General features: G+C 40.5%; 4 protein-coding genes across 21 annotated transcripts in view; 2 read left to right on the plus strand and 2 right to left on the minus strand.

The window, feature by feature from the left end:
- Nucleotides 1-16,234, plus strand: part of LOC114652414 (tripartite motif-containing protein 16-like) — a 1,097,043-nt gene that overhangs the window by 1,070,242 nt on the left and 10,567 nt on the right. The window lies entirely within an intron of this gene.
- The window catches only part of LOC114643026 (tripartite motif-containing protein 16-like), a 1,170,030-nt gene that overhangs the window by 870,367 nt on the left and 283,429 nt on the right, over nt 1-16,234 (plus strand). For 7 of the 18 annotated variants that reach the window (XR_007934990.1, XM_051927906.1, XM_051927903.1 and 4 more), the window contains exons 2-3: nt 611-706; nt 1,783-2,016. The exons of the other annotated variants lie outside the window; for them this stretch is intronic. Coding sequence is in view for 6 of the 7 variants with exons in the window: in XM_051927906.1 (XP_051783866.1) it covers nt 611-706; nt 1,783-2,016 (330 nt within the window). In the remaining variant the exon portion in view is untranslated. The remainder of the gene's footprint in view (nt 1-610; nt 707-1,782; nt 2,017-16,234) is intronic. 18 annotated transcript variants of the gene reach the window in all.
- The window catches only part of LOC114641537 (tripartite motif-containing protein 16-like), a 721,005-nt gene that overhangs the window by 91,657 nt on the left and 613,114 nt on the right, over nt 1-16,234 (minus strand). The gene's annotated exons all lie outside the window — the stretch shown is intronic.
- Nucleotides 1-16,234, minus strand: part of LOC114643105 (tripartite motif-containing protein 16-like) — a 211,677-nt gene that overhangs the window by 91,657 nt on the left and 103,786 nt on the right. The gene's annotated exons all lie outside the window — the stretch shown is intronic.

Below are 16,234 nucleotides of genomic sequence, written 5' to 3' on the forward strand. Positions count from 1 at the left end.
ATCATTCGTTTTATTGCCATATTTATCTGAGCTCATTAAACTTCTCTTCAGATTCGACTATTTACTGAACTCCTCAGACTCACTCGTTTCTTCTCACTTGATCCAAAAATTGGCCAAACACTTGACAAAGTTCTCACAAGTCTGAACTCTGCAATGGCCTTGTAGATCCTACACTTGCAGCCATGATGTGTCCAAGTTCTCCTGGGCCTGCTAGCATTTCTTCATCCTGTACAGTCCAGTGTTTTTATGAGTGAACATCTGATATTCTGGTCATTAATCCGATGTCATCTAAATATCAAGGACTGACTCGTACACCAGTGTGTCTTCAGACTGTCTTCTTTATTTGACGCACTCTTCAAGCCCAAACTCCATCTTGAATTGAACTGTTAAACTAAACCTTTGTTTTAAATCTTTTGTGTTATTATACTTATTTTATCAAATATTTGCGTGTCTCCTACTGTGACATTATGAAGACAAGTGTGACAGAAGCAGTAAGTTCTGTCTTGGAATGTAAAACAAATGTTTTGTACAAATGTATGCACAGAATGACACCAAAATTGGAAGTGAATTCTGATGAGACCCCCATGTGCCCATTTGTGTTTCCAAACAGAAACAGCTGGAGGCGACACTGAGTGAAGTTAGGAGGAGACTTGAGAAGAAAGAGAAGAAAATGAAGGAGATGAGGAGGACAATAGAACAGACAAAGGTGAGTGAAATTTAGATAACACTTCATATGAAAGTAAGGAAAAAAAGTAAAAAGGTTGTGAGAGTTTCTGTTTGAGGACAGGGAGATGGAGAAGGAGAGATGGAGAAGGAGAGAAGATGGTTTATTGTGCCCTTCATGGCATTTCACTGCTGACAGCATTTCATGTTTTATTCATTAGGAATTCAGACACCGACATCTTAATATCCTGAGGTTTCTCATTCTACCACTTAAAGTTGACTCAACTTCCCCCAACAATAACTCATAATGAAGGTTGGTGTTGATGTTCTGATGTTCAGATGTGCATTAAGCCTTTTAATCTATTTAACCCCATGTGTACCGGTGTGTGTGAGGTACAGGTGGAAAAATTGAGATGACCACTTGGTCAGTTCTGCTTCTTAACTTTGTACCCAACTCTTCAATTTGCCCTGTAGAACTGGCAGTCTGATCTCCATATTTCAATTGTACAATGACAACTAGACAATCTTGATAATGACATTTGGATCCTTCACTGTTCTGGCCAGGAGCCTATCCAGCTATCCAAAATGGTTTTCTATCTGTGTACCCAGAAGGCAACACAGCATGTGAGACTCTCTGTATCTGGAGCAAAACTTCATCTCAATTCCCATAATACTTGAATCCCTGACTATGACTACTTTTAGGGCTCCTCGTCCCTGCCTACTGTCTCAGAGATATCAGAGTCACTGTGCAGCTCTGCAAGGTCCAGAAAACAGCTGAACACCTCCAGCTTTGGGGTTGGTGATCCTGGACAGTGTGCACCTCATACCCCACACTTACATCTGACTGTGACCCACCTGCACAATAACTTTCACCTCAATGACCCTCGGGTGAGCCATACAAATAAAATTCACATTGGCAGTTATTAGTAATAATGAAAAGTTAAATAAAGGAAATAGAAATGCCTGTAGAAGATATTGCTACCCAGAGTACCAAGGGTCTGCTATGACCCTTATTCTAATTCAAATTATCCATCACTACATCAGAATACCAACAAAGGTTTCTTAGGACTGTTTTTTTAATTGGGGGCTCAATTTTACATTTTTCTCTTATCCAATCAGATCTCTGTGGAAAGAGTGACGGAGGAACAAGATAAGAGCTTCACTGATCTGATACGGTGCGTTGAGGAAGCCCACAAGAAACTGACTGAGAGGATCAGAGAACAAGAAAAGAGAGAAATGGAGAAGGCTGAAGGAGTCATGGAGCAACTGGAGAAGGAGATTGAAGAGCTGAAGAGGACAGAAGCTGAGCTGAAGGAGCTTTCAGAGACCAAGGACCATCTCCACTTCCTACAGGTGAGAGTGACACTTCACAGGGAGTCTGATTAGACTGGGGTGTGTGGGACCTGAAAAACTTTAGAATCAAATTCAAAGGATCTGAGGAGTTTTTTACAAATGGCGAGAACAGGTCATTCAGCCCAATTTCACGTTTGCCTAATATTTCCACATTTTATGCAAAACTCTCAAAGTTCCTGCCTTTATCTGCGGCCATCAAACAACATCTTATGGCCACCTGACAACCTCCCACCTCGGTTTTACTGCACTGATCAATGTAACTCTTTTATGACCTTTTTTAATATGAAGATTAGAAATATCCACCAGCAGTTGACTTCTCTTGTAAACTCTGTACATGGAACATTTTATGATCCCCCTTCTTCTTCTTTTCTTACTATTTTTAAACTCCCAACTGTAGTTGAAATATCTGATATTATTAGAAATTCCAAGCCCTCTACCTGTCAGCTGGCTCCAGTTCCTACTGATTTCTCTTTCCTCTCTAATAACTAACATCATACATTCTTCCCTTATCTCTGGTCTTGTTCCTTTATCTCTTAAAACAGCTGTGATAACTCCAATTCTCACGAAGTCTGGTGTGGATCCCTACAATCTAAATAATTATCGTCCAATCTCAAATTTACATTTCCTTTAAAAAACACTTGGAAAACTGTTGCCATGCAGGTTTACTTTCACCTTACTGACAATCATTTGTTTGAACAATTTCAGTGTGGCTTTTGTCCATTTCACAGTACAGAGACAGCCCTGGTTAAAATCACCAATGACCTGCTAATGGCAGCTGACTCGGGGCTGTTGACCACACTTGTGCTTCTTGATCTGAGCCCTGCCTTGACTAGTGATAATTCTCTAATCTCTTCTTCCTCCCAGGTTAAGAGCTTAGGTGTCGTTATTGATAGCACCTTAAAATTTGAGGAGCATATTAATATTGTAACTTGGTCTGCATATTTCTCTCAGTTGTTTAAGCCCATCTCTTTCGGCTACCAGCACTGCTATTCTCGTTCATGCTCTGGTCACATCTCGCATTGATTATTGTAAGTCTGTCCTCTCTGGTCTTCCTCACAAACTCCTTAACAACTTCAGTTGGTTCAGAATGCCGCAGCTCGTATTATTACCAGAACACCTTCCATTGAACACATCACTCCAGTCCTTCAGCAGCTTCACTGGCTCCCTACTAAATATCACATTGATTTTAAGATTCTGATAATTACTTATAAGATTTACAGTCTTGCTCCTCCTTATCATTCTGATCTTCCTCACATCTCTGTTTCTTCCCATATCCTTAGATCTTCTTCCTCTATTTACCTTTTTATACCTCCTGCTCACGTGACTACCATGAGGTTTAGAGATTTCAGCTGAGTAGCCCCTTGCCTCTGGAACTCTCTGCCACAAGATATTTGTGATATCGACTCTCTTCCTATCTTTAAATCTCACCTTAAAACACATCTTTTTAAGATGGCTTATTCTGTTTGATATGAATTTTAGGTGAAAAAGTTAAATGTAATTTTATTATTGCATTTATTCTGGTTTTAATTTACTGTAATATTTTATCAATTTAATATTCTGGCTGTTGTTTTTAATGTATTCTGTAAGGTGTCTTTGTGTGCCTTGAATGGTGTGCCTATAAGTAAATAAATAATAATAATAATAATAATAATAATAATAATAATAATAATAATTAATTATTATTATTATTATATATTTCTCTTGTGGTTCGTCCTGCTTCCACCTCAAAACCGGTCCCGCCCACATGCATTTCTCGATTCCTATTTGTTCTTTTCCAAACCCTTCCCCACACTGTCTGCGGCCTCCCATACACATTGCTATTTTTGTTATACTGTGATGGTTGTTTCCTACCAGTAAGCCTTTGTTATAAAATGAACGACAGTATCTTCTCTGTCAATGGGATTTTGTACAACGTCACCTCTATTCCACGATCCGGCAACCGCTTGTTCCTATCAGTGGGTTATTTCTTGACACAAACGGTTGATGAAGGCTATGCACTCTCACTACCACATAGAGCAGTAGATTTTGTTGCATCACATTGGGACAGATTTGGAGACGTTCTTCCTGATGTTCTTTCCAACGCAAATCGAGTTATCATAACAAGTCAGGAGTACTATGAATACATGGCAACATCTGGAGTTTATGGTGGTGAAGCTGAAATTCAAGCTCTTTCAGAGATTCTCCATGCTACCATTGTCATTTACTTCAAACACAACCCCAACATCCCGCCTTGCATTTACAATTTTGAAAATACTCTCTTCATTTACCTTCTGAACTTGGGACAACTGGACAATGGCCACTATGAAGCCCTCCTACCAATTCTGATCATGTCTCCACAGCAGCATATAATGTGTGATAACACCAACACACCAGTCCTCAGTCATTCTTCTCTCCCACAAAACACTACAGTTTCGTCTACTGGTACAACCTTCCTCTGCGACATTTGTAGTAAACCTTTCAAAACAAAACCCAGACTTGCCAAACACAAGAAAATTCACTGCAATGACAAATTGTTTCAGCGTCACACTTGCACAAAACATCGTTTCACAACACAGAACTATCTTCACAAACACACAAAAATTCACTCCACTGAAAAATTACCTGACTCCCACTCCAATGACATATTCTTCCAGTGCGATTCCTGCAACAAAAGTTTTCAAACGCGAACCTCACTTGCTAAACACAAGAAAAGGCATTCTTCCCAACAACTATATGTGCCAGAAATGCAGTAAGAAGTTCACTACACAGGATTGTCTGAATAAACACAACAAAACTCATTCATAAGTCTTGCAATGTGACATCTGCAAAGCAACGTTTCCAAACCAACGCAGTCTCAGCAGACATACACACAATCCTCTTCCCGTTACCACAGGTACTTCTTCACCTCATTCCTGTCTTCCCGTCCAAGAGTACAACATTGGGACTCCAGACAAGCAGTTCAAACACTGTCATGCACTATACTGGCCTGCTGAGCTTAATACATCCAACAAGTACTTGAGGTGCTGCCACAGCGGTAAAGTAGCTTTACCACCTTTGCGAGAGCCACCTGTGTCTTTACAACAGCTTCTTACACAGCAAACATCAGAAGCTAAAAATGACCGTGAACACATTCGAGAATACAACTCTTCTTTAGGGTTTGCTTCTATGGGTCCACAAGTAGCTCAACCTCCTGGCCACGGACCATACTGTTTTAAAATACAAGGGCAAATTTATCACCAAATCTCTCCACTATACGCTAACACTTCTACCTCTCCAGGATATGGACAGTTGTATGCTTTTGACAAAGCGCAAGCTACTGAAGTACAGTATGCTTACAAAATAAAGCAAACTCTGCATGTAGCGAAAATTTACTTCTCCAGCTAGATTCCACATTCAGAATAATCAGCCCCTTCGCTAAATCATACAAACACATGCATGAAATCGCTCAGTCCAGTCCAACAGCATCTGTACGAATGGTTTTCAAGAAAAACCCAGGGAAGGATTTACGACGATATAATGACCTGACATGTCACACCGATGTTGCAGCGACTTTCGCCGGAGAAGATGGCGAACCCCCTGCTAAAAGGGATATTTGCATCTATCCCAGAGGTAACTCCTGTAAACAGATTTCCACGCTCAATATGAATTGCGATCCTATGGTTTACCCACTTTTATTCCCTTACGGAGACATTGGCTGGCACAAAGATTTATAACATGTTCTCAATAAAAGAACCGCCAACAGAATCAGGCTTACTCAATGCCTATTTTACGCGTACAGATTATCAATGAGGAATATATTTAGTATTTTGCACTCCAGCGGCAAACTATTCCAACAGTACGTCATTGATGCGTATGTTAAAACAGAGGGCGCGCGTCTCAACTATCTCAGATTACATCAACAAAATCTGCGTGTGCAACAATACAAAGGACTATCAAACGCACAGCAAGCAAAGGCTGAAAATAGCAATGGATGTGTAGGAAAAATGATCATATTACTGTCCACATTTGCAGGAAGTCCAAGATACATGCAACAAAACTTTCAGGATGCCATGGCCATAGTAGCCTACGTAAATTCGGAAAGCCTGATTTATTTATCACTTTCACATGTAATCCTGCTTGGCCGGAAATTCTACATTTACTGTCGGATACCCAAAGACCGGAGCACAGACCTGATATTGTAGTACGAGTCTTTTGGATTAAGCTGCAGGAATTACTTAGAGACATTCTACAACAACATCTTTTTGGGGTTGTTATCTATATCTATAAAGGAGAGTTGAGATCCGTGTGGCTGTGTTTGTGTGTTTGTGGAGCGACGGAGAGTTAAGGCGAGTGTTGGAGTCACGTGATCATCTCCCCTCCCACTCACCTCATTTCATTCACTTCATTTCGCTCCGAGCTGAGCTCCACAGCTGACGCGGTTAGTCCTTTCTCCTTTACTGATTTACTGTTTAGTAGACGCGGTACTTACTGAATAGTATTTTTTCCTTTAGTGTTTCTTAGTGTTTAGTAGACGCGGTGTGCCGGTGTTCCCGGCGGTGTTGCGGTTTACTGTTACTTTCTACTTCGTTTTTGTACTTTAGTGTTTAATAACAAATAATAATAATTCATTACATTTATATAGCGCTTTTCTCAGTACTCAAAGCGCTAATATAGTGAGTGATACTTAGCTGATAGCAGTGTAGAAGCAGCACAGCACAACGGAGCCGGTAGGACAGGCGGGTGTGGTAGCGTAGGTGAGCGGCGATAGCAAGCAGCAGGAGGAGGAAGCAGGATTTGGATGTTCCAATACACAGCCATAAACAGTAACGCTTGGTAATTTCAGGCGTGATCGCCCCGGAGCCATAAGCCATAAGCCAAGTTAGTATGAACATCAGATCAGTTCCCGGTCGTAGAGTACTGTAAGATGAAATGGGAGCAGATCAGCATGCTTTGTTTCCTTACAAACCTCCCATAGTTTATGAAGACGCACAGCAACGATTAAATCATACAGATTCTGGTGTATTCGCAATTGCATTTGCTGTGTGTATTTCTTTAGGTATTGACCCAAGTGATCAAGTGTTTACTATTTCTTCAATGCGAAATCACTTACAAATAATTTTTGTTACTCGACAATTGCTTTCATTCCCTGTCGAAAATAGCCGACGGGTGACACCAGTTACAAGTATTCAGTGCGTTCAAAGACCTGTACGAAGTACGGCGACTAACACAGTCACTCATAAAAGGGGAGATGACTCGGTGCAGGAAATGTGTATTGAAACTACCTTGGAGGACATGCAATCAACGAGGCGATTAAACGGATCTCAAGAGACGTCTTCTAGGTTGGAAAAAAAGTGCTTGGCTGCCAAAACCATATATATACATAAATATATACATCTATATAAATAAAAATGTAAATGTTCGTTTGTTCAAAACTTTAAATCTCCGAAAGTTCTTCACCGATTGCTTTGAAATTTTGACACAACGTTGCATTCGAATACGCGCGTGTTTTTATATACATATTATATAGATGGCACACCTGTGACAGGTAAAAACATGCTTTTTTTTGAAAACACAGCGCCATCTGTTGGACGTAAAAGCAACACACGCCATACTAAATATTTTACGATTCTATTTCAATGTTTCGATCAAATACATTTGTAAGTACGTGAATAAAAGCAGCGACATGACAGTTTTTGCCGTGCAACCAGAAAGAAGTGATAGGAATGCGGTGATACATATCGATGAAATCGCACAGTATTAGGCTGGAAGATACATAATCAGCAATGAAGCTGTATAGCGAATTCTTTCATTTCCCATACATGAACGAAGTCCAGATGTTGTTCACTTAGCAGTACATCTAGAAAATGGACAACACGTTTATTTCACAGCTGCAAATGTGCAACAAATAGCCCTGAATCCACTGGCTACAACGTTAACTGCTTTCTTTACGTTATGTCAAAATGACGCGTTTGTGAAAACGCTGCTGTATTCGGAAGTGCCTACGTATTACACATGGAATGTGAGTAGAAAGTCACTTGAACAACGCAAACGAGGAGAGCGAGTCAACGGACAACCTGCCATATTCAAAGAAACTACGATAGGCAGACTGTACACCGTGCATCCCAATCAAGATGAATGCTTCTTTGTTCACATGCTGTTGGTAAATGTGCCGGTCCAACGTCTTTCCAGCAATTGAGAATTGTCAACGGCGTTCCACATGCCACTTTCCGAAGTACATGTCAAGCTCTGAATTTATTGGAGAACGACAGACACTGGGATGTATACATTAATGACGTGTGCAACACGTCACATCCAAATCAAATTCGTGCATTGTTTGCAAATATATTGACCGCCTGCTCTCCTTCATCTCCAACACAGTTATGGGAGAAATATAAATCGCACATGGCTGAAGATATTTTCCGTCGAATACGCAAGTAAAATTTAAATGTAAATATGGATTTCACAGCAGAAATCTACAACTAAGCATTGATAATGATTGAAGATTTGTGCTTAGAAATAGTGAACAAACTTTTCAATCAATTGGGAATGCCATCACCGAATTGATCTGCTGCTGCTTCGTTCGATGTAGAATTGCGTCGTGAACAAAATTACAACACGGGTGATCTTTTGTCGTATGTGCAATCAAATATTCCTAAGCTAACGCTTCAGCAAAAAGGCATTTACGATCAAATAATGCAAACTGTCAATAACGGGGTTGGAGAAATCTGGAAATTGGGAATGGAAAGGTGCCGGTTGATCTGACCTCAGGACGAATTTCATTGTCTCATAATTTCTGAAATTTAGTGACGTCAAAAGAAGAATTAGTTGAAAAAGTATTTCCCAATATTCAAACCAATTATAAGAATCGCGATTGGCTGAGTGAACGAGCTATTCTTGCGGCTAAAAACAAAGACGTCTACGAACTTAACAATATTATTAAGTCTAACATTCTGCACAGACAATGGAACAACAAAAAATATTGTATACCCACAAGCATTGTGAAATTAAACATATTAGAAACGTGCGCTTTCTCTTTTCTTTCTTTTCCATTTAACCAGACTGAGCCACAGCAACGCGTGGCCAGGTACAGCTATATATATCTATATCTATATCTATATCTGTATCTATATATAACTATATATATATATCTATATATCTATATATATGTATATCTATCTATCTATCTATATATATATATATATATATATATATATATATATATATATATATATATATATATATATGTACACACACAAACACACACACACACACATATATACATACACATATACATCTATACTAATAAAAGTCAAAGCCCTCACTGACTCACTCATCACTAACTCTCCAACTTCCCGTGTAGGTATAAGGCTGAAATTTGGCAGGCTCATTCCTTACAGCTTACTTACAAAAGTTAAGCAGGTTTCATTACGAAATTCTACACGTAACGGTCATAACGGTCAACAACATCCGCCATGTTAAACTTTCTTATTTATGGCCCCATCTTCACGAAATTTGGTAGGTAGCTTCCCAGCGCTAACGGAAATCGATGTACATACTTATTTCAGTTGTATGCCACCACTGTCAGCCGCCATATTGAACTTTCCAGCGGTCTTTGTTACTTAATGGGCCCATCTTCCAGAAATTTGGTACGCGGGTTCCCAACGCTAACTGAATCCTACTTACGTACATATATACGTCCATAGCCTGCAGCTCGGTCCACACTCTGAATCCTCCAGGCACTCCTGAGCATAATCTAATTTTGAAGGTTGGGGCACCAATAATGTTACTGAGAAACTTAAAGCCACTGAAACTTTGTAATGGCACGAGACTTCAGGTCACATGTCTGCAAAAGAACCTAATTGAGGCAACTATTTTTACTGGCGGTGGCTCAGGGGAGAGAGTTTTTATTCCTGGCATCCCCGTTATACCCTCTGATCTCCCATTTCAATTCAAACGCCTCCAATTTCCAGTAAGGCTCTGCTTCTCAATGACAATTAATAAGTCTCAGGGACAGACCCTACAAAAGGTTGGCACTGATTTGAGGCAAGATTGCTTTTCACATGGCCAACTATACGTTGCATGCTCAAGAGTAAGCTCAGCGCACATCTTGGTCATATTACAACCGGAGGGGCGAACTGCCAACGTGGTATACAAAGAGATCCTTAACAAATAATTATTGGTACATTTTCCCTCAGTTTATTATTTAAAATTTTAAAGCAGTACTTCACCGCTGCGAAGCGCGGGTATTTTGCTAGTCTCTTATATTTACGTAATCGAATTTCAGAAGCGTGGCCTTCCTCATGCCTACATGCTGTTTACTCTTCACAATAATTCTAAAATAAGAACCAAAGATGACATTGATAAATATGTCACTGCTGAACTCCCTAACCCTGACACTGACCCTAAGTTATTTGAAATTGTTACTAAATGCATGATACATGGACCATGCGGTACAGCAGGTAACCCCACAGCATTGTGCATGAAGGATGGTACTTGCACCAAGCGATTCCTGAAAGATTACAAAGAACACACACAAGAAAACATTAACGGGTACCCAATCTACCGCAGAAGAGAAGGGCCAACTGCACAAATAGGCAAGTTTATAATTGGTAATCGGTGGATAGTTCCGTACAACCCTTGGTTGAGTAAAAAATTCAATGCACATATTAATGTCGAAGTTTGCTCATCTATAAAGTCCATCAAATATCTCTACAAATATGTTCACAAAAGTTACGATCCAGTTTCCGTTACCTTACAGCAAGAACATGTTAACGATGACTTGGTTCATGATGAAATCACGACTTTCTTGGACAGAAGATATGTTAGTGCTCTAGAAGCTGTGTGGCGTCTTAATGAGTACAGTATGTCAGACAAATCTCACACAATTATACGATCACCTGTCCATCTTCAAGAACAACAAACTGTCCTGTTTCGTGAAGGTCTCGAAGAAGAAACCTTAAATCAAGAAGCAACAAGAAAAACCATGCTAACAGCATGGTTTGACCTGAATAAGATGGATACTCATGCGAAATCACTCCACTGTATATAGACATTCCACACTATTATACTTTCAATTCCAAGGCTAGCATGTGGAAGCGACGACTCAGAAAAAGTAACGCTATAGGCAGAATGCTAATTGTCTCTATTCAAGACTCTGAATGCTACTACTTACGCGCACTCTTAATACGGTTTCCAGGAGCTACTACTTTCCAGGAGCTTAGAACCATAAATGGAAACATTTGCAGCTCATTTAAAGCAGCATGTCAAGATTTAGGTCTCCTTAACGATGACAATATTTGGCACGACACTCTTTATGAAGCTACACAAACTAAGATGCCCGTACATAGGAGACAACTATTCGCTATCATTTGTGCCTTTGGTAAACCTGTCAGTGTCCCAGACCTATGGCAAACACATAAACTGGCAATTTGTGAAGACCTGTTTACTAAATATTCCACTGACACTGCCCCGATGTACGCTGTCTTGGAAATTAATGAAATACTCAAGTACTATGGTATGACTCTTCAACAATTTCATCTCCCAGTTACCAAATTCATCCCACCTTATACTCCAACCTGTGTTGATATTCTCCATGAACAAAAAGTAGCTTCAGATTACACACAACAACTCAACGATGATCAGCAAACAGTCGTACAAACAGTACTGCAGGCAATATACAATCCACCTGTTCATTCCAAGAAATTTTTCTTTCTCAATGGCCCCGCAGAACAGGCAAGACCTTTGTATACAAAACCCTCATTCATTCTGTGAGAGGTAGAGGAGACGTGGCAATAGCGGTTGCTTCAACTGGAATCGCAGCAACTTTGCTACCTGGCGGCCATACTGCACATTCCGTGTTCAAAATACCTCTTCAAATCACACCAGCATCAACCTTCAATGTGAAGCCAAATACCAACGATGCCAATAATATAGCTGAAGCGAAAATGATCATCTGGGATGAAGCACCAATGACAGATTCTTATGCATTTCAAGCTGTTGACAGACTACTGTGAGATCTCACTCAGCAAAATGCACCTTTCAGTAATAAAATCATTCTTCTCTGTGGAGATTTATGCCAAATACTGTCTGTTATCTTCCGCAGTTCTCGAGCCCTCACCGTTGACTCTTGCATCAACAAACACAGGCTGTGGAACGAAACAAAGGTCCTAAAACTAACAATAATTATGAGAGCTCTCGAAAGTGAAACTCAATTTGTTCAATGGCTTGTTCAAGTTGGGGAAGGTAAAACTGGAGACACGGCAGAACTACCTTCTCAATGTTTGCCACAACAACAAGACCCAGTTGCTCAACTTTACGGTGATATTAATTTCTCAACTGTGACTCCCCAAGAACTTGCTGCAAGAACAATACTGAGCGTCACAAATGACAGTTCTCTACATATTAACAGCAAAGTTCTTGATCTTATACAGGGTGAAAAAGTGACCTTCAAGAGTGTAGATACAGTGGTCAGTGACGATCTTAATGATCAACTAACGTACCCACAGGAGTTTTTACACACCCTCACACCAACTGGCATGCCTCCCCATATCCTTCATCTAAAGCTGGGAGCTGTAGTTATGCTCCGAAATATTATGCCATCAAAAGGTCTTTGCAACGGAACAAGACTCATCGTTACCCAAATACATACACATATTATTGAGTGCAAACTAATCGCTATCCAAAATTCTGAAACAATCTTCATTCCCAGAATCTCTCTCCTTCCTTTTGACACCAATCTCCCTTTTAAATTTAAACGCTCAAAAGCAAAACACCTATTCACAACTGTGTCTTTAAAGAAGTATTTCTTTCTTCTTGAGTTCTGAATTCCTTTCTCACTGTTTTCTGTTCCTATTCTTACACCGCTGTATGCTACGGCGGGCGTCGGCTAGTTATTATTATTATTATTATTATTACCTGAGAGGCAGTTAAATCTACAGTTGTTTGAGGAAGCAGATTTGTATGAAATGTATTAAAGAAGACACCAACTCCTTCATATCTTTAAACAATCCTGTCATGTCACCTCCTCATGTCTCTGTCCTTTAACAGATGACATTCAAATCCTATAGCATTTCCTCACAGCTCAAACCCCACAGTCCAGTCTGGTCTCACTTCTTCTTCTTGACTGTCTTTTGTGCTGTTTTGTCATTTCTCTAACACATAATATTCCTGATGTGGTCCCACAAGTGTGTTCTTCAGGGAAGATTACTGAACTGTGATTAGCGCACGAAAGGCTCCCAAGTCTTTTTGACAAATCATACACTTTCTAGTTGCAGACCTTCTATCATAAACTTATACTGAACTAGCCAACCCACGGCGTAGCATACGCCGCATAATTATGTATTGATGGGTGAACACTTGCTGAACGACACAGTTGTCCAAATGGGGTGGGTTTGTGGATACCACTGTGAGTGAATGAAAAGATGGACCTCTGGAGAGAGCAACATACAATTGTCTGTGACTGAAAGCGGGATCGTCTGTGACGATGGAGGCCACGCTGGCGAAAGTTACTTCGTCGGTAGGGATAAGTTTCAGCACTTGTTCATTAAGGTGTAGCGAGCCTTCGTTGTTGACGCTTAATATAGCTTGCGTACTGAGTTGTTCTGGAGTCACAGTTGAGAAACACTTTTTAAATGTCTTTTAAGCACAGGGAAAAAATGAACATGTGAAACATCCATAATGTAATAAGCCACCAAGAAAAGTAACATTGCAATAATGCACTCTATGACCCAATCTCTGTAAACAGAAGTGAAAACAAAATCGAGCCCGGCACATTCTTTAACTGCCTTGTGGTGCAGTGGTAGTGCTGCTGCTTTGCACTGAGGAGACTGTGGAAGATTGTGGGTTCACTTCCCGGTTCCTCCCTGTGTGGACAGCGCTTTGAATACTGAAAACACTGGTATATCAATGTAATGAAGTATTATTTTTCTTATGCATCCAGCGCTCTCTCTCACGTGCGCGCCTGTATGTGTGTGTGTGTCGCTCGCTCTTGCTCTCTCTCTCTCTCACTGCACGTGTTCCTGAAGGCATACGCCGCATAATTATTTATTGATGGCTGAACACTTCCGGAAAGACACAGTTGTCTAAAAGGGCCAGGGTTTGAGGATACAACAGTAAGTGAATGAAAAGATGGAACTCTGGAGAGAGCAACATACAACTGTCTGTGACTGAAAACTGGTTTTAGCAGATACATGCATATCTTTCTGAAAGTTTGGCCCTGTGCCTTATTAATTGTCATCACAAAGGCCAATCTAACAGGAAATTGTCTTCATGTAAAAGTAAAAGGCAACAAACAAACTGTTTTACATGCTGCATACCAACCCACGGCGTAATATACGCCGCATAATCATGCCGCTTTTTTAATGTTTTTTAAGTAGAGGGAAAAAAATGAACATTTGCAAAATCCGTAACGCTGCTTTCAGTAAGTACAATGCACACGCGTTTAATTTGTCGGCCACTTTTTGCCAGCCGTCTTTTCTGGTTTGGGCTGCTTTTTCAGTGTTACCGCTTGTGCATATTAAATCTTGAAATCCTTTGAGTAACTAATTAACTAACTAACACCCACCCACCCACACACACAGCTTGTGTGAAAAAAATGCGCCCGTACTTTCATCATTTTGTTGCAGCCTATCAAAGACTTGCTGATCATGTTTTGTAGACTCAATATACATTGTGTTTTCACTCAGCGCGGGGGCGCGCATTCATCTCGGATTATTACATCCAGCTAATCTGCTACACGACTGCGTTTGAAAAACCGACTTATCCCAGATGAGTTTCACTGGCATTAATGATTAGGAATCTGGTTGGAACAAAACCCTGCATCCACAGGGGTTCACCAGGACCGAGTTTGGAAAACACTGCTGAACACAGACGATACCGACTCAGGTGAGGAGTTGGGGCAGGCAAAGTAGTTGTAGCTATTGATTATTCAGTGTTGTTTGCCTGGGTGTCTGATCTGCTCGACGGGATCATAAATAAAAGGAAAATAATGTGAAGGCAATGTCACAGGTGTTCCTGTGGTATAGCGGGTCCACAGCTCCCCTTCAAAAGGCCATTTTTAAATAAATAATCACCCCGCTCACAGCGTAGAGAGGGGCGTGGAAGTGTGGCTGAAACAGTTTCCAGGTGGAGTCGTGCTGTGGGCGTTTCTCCCCTGTGCAGTGTGCGAGTGAGTGAGGAGAGAGAGAGGAAGCCGGTACGTTAGAGTGAGCGAGAGCAGGCTCGAAGGCAATGTGTTCCTGTGGTATAGCGGGTCCATAGCTCCCCTTCAAAAGGCCATTTTTAATCAGGCGACTGACAGTAGTGGAGTCAGGCACAGAGAAGGTCAGCTGCAGAGAGAGCGTCTCGACTGTTGCAGGGCCTGAAGCAGGTGAGATGCTAATGAAAAAGAGGCACAGGGCTTATTGGTTTTTAAAGACTGCTTCCTTCATTGTGTTTTAACCTCAGTTTTAAAGGATTGTTTTAAGGATCCCATGGGATACCCCTCGCAAACTGATTTACATGCTGCATACAGCGATTCACATCCGCGAGAAACATGCCTCTATGAACAGTCAACGTGGCTCAGAGGTGCATGTGGACTCTAGCACAGACAAACATAAATGACGTCATGTTTTCTGAGTCGTCGCGTCCGAGTTGGTGGGCGTGGCTCTGCGAGTTGTCGTCGTATCCAATGGTCTTAGAGTTGGTGGCCGTGGTTCCATCCTGCGTGCGCCATGGGTGTCTTACTTGTCGGCGGCTTAGTGAATTATATATATAGATAGTGTGTGTAAGTCTTTGGATTTAATTTAATTGCCAAATTTTCCCCTCAGGTACAAATATCCATCCATCTATCTATCTATCTATCTATCTATCTATCTATCTATCTATCTATCTATCTATCTATCTATCTATCTATCTATCTATCTATCTATCTATCTATCTATCTATCTATCTATCTATCTATCTATCTATCTATCTATCTATCTATCTATCTATCTGATTAACTTAATCTCAGTACATTAAAGAGCCCAATGCCTTGTTTTGTCTACTAAGTTAGTTCTTCACCTGCCTGTCTTTTGCCCCCTCAGTCCACTTATCTACAGTCTGATGACTCGCCTCTTATGGATTCCTGTGTGAAAATCTTTTTCGTCCACTATAATGAAATATTCTCCTATAAATAAATAAATGAATGAAAAGTAATCTCTCTATCTAAATCCAAAATCTCTGTTCACCATGCTGATCCTTACTTGAGAGGAGGTCCTTCTTATTAATGTTACTTTTTATT

Source organism: Erpetoichthys calabaricus, chromosome 5, assembly GCF_900747795.2.
Source record: "Erpetoichthys calabaricus chromosome 5, fErpCal1.3, whole genome shotgun sequence".
Taxonomy (NCBI): domain Eukaryota; kingdom Metazoa; phylum Chordata; class Cladistia; order Polypteriformes; family Polypteridae; genus Erpetoichthys; species Erpetoichthys calabaricus.